The 6063-nt window shown below is 33.7% G+C and overlaps 1 protein-coding gene across 1 annotated transcript; it reads right to left on the reverse strand.

Annotated features, from left to right (window-relative positions):
- Nucleotides 1-2951: 2951 nt before the first annotated feature.
- LOC130463353 (NADP-dependent D-sorbitol-6-phosphate dehydrogenase-like) lies at nt 2952-5860 on the reverse strand. Its single transcript, XM_056832461.1, has 4 exons — nt 5752-5860; nt 4192-4335; nt 3964-4081; nt 2952-3076 (listed from the first exon to the last, which is right to left on the reverse strand). The coding sequence occupies exons 1-4, from the start codon at nt 5800-5802 to the stop codon at nt 2952-2954; spliced, it is 438 nt and encodes a 145-aa protein (XP_056688439.1). The 5' UTR covers nt 5803-5860.
- Between the last annotated feature and the right edge of the window lie 203 nt (nt 5861-6063).

A 6063-nucleotide genomic window follows, 5' to 3' on the forward strand; every position in this document is an offset into this window, starting at 1 on the left:
TTTTCATTAACTTTTTATACTATAAAGTAATTTTTTATGGATAAATTTTCAAAGGATTATATAATTACATTTAATCATTATAAGTTATTTTGAATGGGTAGCACATTTATATTAAAAATGTAAATTTTATCATTAAAAATTAAACGACTTTTATATTACATCGGATAATTTTTATACAATTTCGGGTAAATTTATATCCACCTTGAAAAATATTAGGTGCAATCGGGTTTATGTCTTGTGCTGATTGTACACGAGTTTGTATTGGGTAGCAAAGAGTTCCCTTGTGGAAAAAGGATATCTATATATGTTGAGTTGGTAATTTAAAAGCAAAAATTCAGATAAAACAAAAATTAGGTTAATAAACCTTAAACGTCCCAAACCATATAAATAAGTCTTTCGATCTTCAAAGTAAATTGGTAAAACTTACTCCAGCTTCACAAATTCTTATTTATAAGTGGTGTACAATAAATATTGTATAACGGAGTAAAAGTTGACTCAAAATGCTTAAAAGTTACATTTATATATGTAAAAGTTATCTATTTTTTAATGATAAATTTTTTCATTTTAATAAAAATTATTTCTTCAAAATCAATAATAACGTATAAATTAATCATTTAACCCTTTAAAATGTTTATCTATCAAGTTTTTATTTTTATAATATAAAAGTTACAAAAAAGTAGGTTAAAGTTACAAAAAACTACATAAAAGTTATCTTGGTGTACAATAAATTTATTGTACAACTTGTGCGCAAGACCTTTTGCTCCAGCTTTCTCTTCCTCTCAAAAACCATGGACAACCTACAAGTAAACTTGTACGAACACTCGATCGCAGTAACAGTAACATCATGTTTTAATACTGTGGTTTCATGGATCAATCGAATCGAATATACCAACAATTACCATCCTTATCATCGAAACTTCGTTGTCGGCCTCGACGTCGAGTGGTGCCCTAATATGACCAGAAACAGCAGCCGACACCCTGTCTCTGTCCTTCAACTATGCGTTAGTCACCAATGCCTTGTCTATCAAATCCAGTATGCTACTGAAATACCAATAGTCCTCGCCGACTTCCTCTCTAACAGAAATTATACATTTGTTGGTGTCGGCATTCATGATGATGTCCAAAAGCTTAAGGATGATTACGGACTTCAGGTTAATACAACTGTTGATCTTCGCCTTTTGGCCTCTTCCAGGTTTATTTCCATCTTCCCTTCTCCAAATATTTTCAATTCTAAATTTTTATTTCAAAGAACTAACTTTTTTTTGGATTTTTAGTAGGCAAATTTGCCAAATACAACTTTTTTATTTGTCAATTACAACCTCAAATTTCTAATTTTGCCAATTACAACCTTAAACTTGTACAACTATTTTAAATTACAACACGAAACCATTTTTCGGCAAAAATCACCGAAAATGATGTCATAACGTTATAAAAAAAAAGTATGAAGTACATAATATCTGTAAAATATATATATATATATATATATATATATATATATATATTTTTTTTCCGATTATTTTATTTTGTTTTGTTTTAATTCTTATTTATCGTTTTAATTTTTTTTATAAAAAATATGTAACTATTTCTTTAATACTCCCTCCGTATTTTTTTAAGAGATACACTTGAGCCGGCACGTGTATTAAGAAGAATAAAACAAGTGGGGTTGGGGTAGACTTTTTACAGCAGCTTTTCGGTAGGACCGCCTTACGGGCGCGTGTAGGAAAGACTAGGTGAGTCAACCACGCGCGCGTGGCCTCACGCGCATTATAAGTAGCTTTTTTTTTCTCTCTCCTTCATTCTTCTCCTGCAACGCTATTCTTCATCCTTATAACTCTTCGGTTTCTTTTTTCTCTCTCCTCCTCCTCCCACCTCATTTTCTCTCTCTTCTCTTCCTCCTTCCATCGTCGCCACACCACCGCTGAAATAGTGGCGAAGCAACAGTGATAGAGTAGGTTTTCGGATGCCGACGGCGACGCAAGAGCCAGATCCACATGGAGTAGCGGCGGTCACCTCCTTGCCGCCGTCGTCTCATCCTCAACGTCCTATTCTTTCTGCCGCCGTCTCTTCCTCACCTTCCCATCCTTGCAGCCGTCATCGCCCCCTCTTCACCGTCGCCGTCCCTTCCAAAACCCTAGAAACTCTCATTCTCCTTCCTCAATCTCCGGCTACCTTAGTCACTCCATTTACGACATGGATTCCGACTGGCCCGGTCACCTCGTCGTCTCAACCTCCTTAATTTGTAGATCGAAGAATTTTGTTTTCGAATTAGTGATGTGATTTAGTATGGTTTTGTGTTTTGATTGCGTATAAAGGCTTCGTGCAAGGACTAGGAGGCAGAGTCCACAGAGAAGAGCTGGCGATCTCATACCAAATCGGTGGAAGAAGGAGACAAGTCAAGATATTTTGGGTTTTTACCATTAATTTGATATTTTTGTTTTAGTCAAGATTAATTTTGTTTAGTTACAGTTAAATTTGTTTTAGTTAAGAATATTTTTGGTATAGTTACTAGTAAATTTGTCTTATTTAAGAATTTTTTTGGTTTGTAAATGAATTAGTTAAAATGCAAAAAATAGTTAAATGTTTATGTGAATTAGTTATGGGTCTATATGAATTATAAGTAGAATAGTTAAGGTTTTATAAGAATTAGTTATGATTTTGTGTAAACAAATTACGATAAAACACAAAAGTTGTGCTTTATGAGCAAATAGTTATGCTTTTATATAAATTAGTTTTAATGTAATATAAATAGTTATACTTATACACTGAATAGTTAAACTTTATATAAAATCCATTTTAGTTAAAAATAATTTTATTTTAGTTATGTGTTTTTTAGTTCTATATTTTTTTAATTTTATTTAACAATTTCTTAGTTTTAGTTAAGCTTTTTCTTAGCTTTAGTTACGATTTTCTCGGTTTTAGTTAAGATTGAAGCTGTGCAGGTACTGCAATATCTAACTAAAGAGAAAGGCATTACCTGCAGCTTCACAATCTCCTATCATAAATTGTACTTGACCAGGTGAATCTAAAGAAGGCACTGAGGGGATTAAGTCTCTCACAAGCATCTGGGATGTCAAATCTGGGACAAAGTAACCGGTTACACAAGACAGTAGTAATCCAAGCAAGGAATCTAGTGATCTGATTTACTCAAAAACTCAAGTACAACGGCAATAAAAAACAATAACATTAACATTCAGAAACCATTAAAACTAAACTACACAGAATCTGTAGGGACTAATTATTATAATGAGAATTCAAATGACTCGTAAATAAACCACAGGCTGATTATTATGATTGCTCAATGCAGCAACAAGTAAACAACTTCTATAACTAATGGAATCTCCAATTCTGCAAAGCTTCATCTTTGACTTAGATCAGCACTAGAGGATTGCAAGTTCTTTTAAAGAAAACAATTAACAAAAACATTTTATAGAAAACGTGATTCCACAGACAGTGAATAAGATCCTAAGCATAAATCAACCCCTAAGACCAGTAACATTGTGACATAAAAACAATGATTCTTACTCAGGCAAAGCCTTGCCTGAACCAATATTATACGATAACCAGGCCAATTAAGCTGCCTATTAAGCTGAGATTGCTTCGTCTATTAACCAGGCCAATTAAGCTGCTTACCCATATCTTTGAAGTAAAGCCTTGTCTGAATGACTGAATCATTAAGATAAAAAAAACCAACTGAAACCAAGGAATATGCAAAGTTATCAGGGTATCCTATCTTAAACTCTTTACTCCTGTAACAATGAGGTTGTAGATATCCAACCAATAAATAATACTTACACGAGCACGAGCAAGCTTCTTCACAAACATGGCACAATAAGACTGGTGCAATTTATAAACCAATTCGGTAGCATTATCAGAAAAACCCAACATCTTTATATCAGCCAGATGTTGTTCCTAGCATAACTATATTTGCAATTTATGATTCAAAGTCGAGATTTTTAATTTTACCAGTATTCTTTGTGGCTACAGGAAATTGAACCAAGTACAGATCCAAATAATCAAGGCGAAGTTTCTTTAAACTGTCTTTACAGGCTTCAAGTACATGTCCATGGTCAGAGTTCCACAGCTGCAATTGGGATCAGATATGATACATGAGTGCAGTAGTCAGCTAGTGAGCCAGATATCTCCCAAAATTAGAAACACTGTCCCCATTTATCCCTTTGAAAACAGACTGACCTTAGTGGTTATGAAAAGATCCTCCCTCTTAACAAGCCCAGTTTGAAATGCATCAGCAAGTGCCTCCCTAACCTCAGCTTCATTCTGGTAATCAGCTGCAACAAAACTTAACTGCTTACTCATCGTAATCTTATCAACAAAGACCTGAAGATATATGTGCTACTGAACATCAGTATGTGTTCTCTACTTGTCATTCTAAGGCTCTTGCATAAAAAATTGTTCTGAAGTAAACTGCCCCAAATTTTCGAAATACATCCTTCCAATTTAATATTCATTCTGAAACAAAAAACAAACAGTACAGAATCATATATCAACACAGCAACATCAGAAAAACACACTCTTCGCCTATTAACGGGCCATAAGTCTTCCATTATGACTGCAGGGCCTTAAAACCCAGATCATATTTGATTTCTTTATAGGCATAACAAAAGAAAATAAGTTGATTAAACAAGCAGCTTTTGATCATTAAAATAAAGCCAGTAATGGACAATCTCAAGCAATTTAATTACCTCAGAACAGAATTTAATCTATCTAAAATGTAAATTTGCAAATGTAAATCATTAAAATAAAGCCAGTAAAGGGAAATCTGCAAGTTACCCATCTTAGATGAAACCCGCATATGCAAGTCCAAATTACAAGTGCTCATTACAAAACTGAAAATACAAACTATAGACTTTTAGAATGCTGGTTGGTGTTGCAATTCTCTAATTTCAGTTCACTGCCAAACAATCGAACTGAATTGACTAACAGATTAAGAATAAGCACAAGGAGTAATTATAGTTTAGAGCTACCTGTTGTTGTAACTCCTCCAGATGTCAGAAAAAGCTTTCGGTTATTGTTTTTAGAATGATTCTAACTTTAATTTTCTAAATTTTGTAGGAAGCTCTTAGAGGTGCTTCAACTATTGAGAAAAGTACTAACTTCTATTGTTCAAAAATAAATTATGTTGGAGCATTGAAAGTTTATCATTTACCATATTTACTTGTCATGTAAAGCTAACAACAAGTATAGAGTTGTAGAGGAACAACAAACTGAATGTTTAAATTCTCATGGGGCTCATGCATCTTCTTAAAGGTTGTATGCTTATACGAAGTACAAGTGAGCAAGTTGCAGATCAGTAACAAAGATAAGCTATGATAAAAAAAAAATCACTTCAGCTAAGAGCAGTTCAAGAAGAACAAATTTTGTTCCACAAAAAAATCAAAAATCTCAGGCAAATATAAATTTTGATTAATAAAAACCAGTTGAAAAAAAGTAACTCAGTACTCCTCCATCCTGAAATGCCAGTGACATTGTTTCCACCCTTGGCAATTCAACAACCCATCAAATTAAAAATCGGAACACAATAATGAAATCACATAATACTCACAACCTACATATACAAATTCAGATGACCAAAACCCATAATTTAATTAATTGTAATTGAATTCAACCCCCCTTCAATTCCCCACACAACCAATTCAAGAAAATTAATTAACTATAACCCTACATTTCAAAACATAAAATTAAGAACAACCCAAACATAAATCAGCAAAACTCCTTAAATTTTATGGAGTATACCTTGAAATTCGATTTTCCACTCTTGCTGTGAGAAGGAAAGCCCCGCCACATGAAGGAAATTGCTACCGTGGGTTTCTATGCTCCGATTGTGATCGATTGACAATGCGAATCTGCTAACAAATTATAATGCGTAATTACAAAAATATTTGAATACAATTTAATTAGAATTTTAATTGAAAATTTACTAAAATAAAAAACAAATCTGGCTCCGTCGTCGATCACCGATGCCGGCTACCGGAAGTCACTCACGTCGCTAGACCAGATGGAGTGGTTCCGTGGTGGAGCACTGGTGCGCCATGCTCGCGTAGTCCC

Source organism: Spinacia oleracea, chromosome 1 (genome assembly GCF_020520425.1).
Source record: "Spinacia oleracea cultivar Varoflay chromosome 1, BTI_SOV_V1, whole genome shotgun sequence".
NCBI classification, from domain to species: domain Eukaryota; kingdom Viridiplantae; phylum Streptophyta; class Magnoliopsida; order Caryophyllales; family Amaranthaceae; genus Spinacia; species Spinacia oleracea.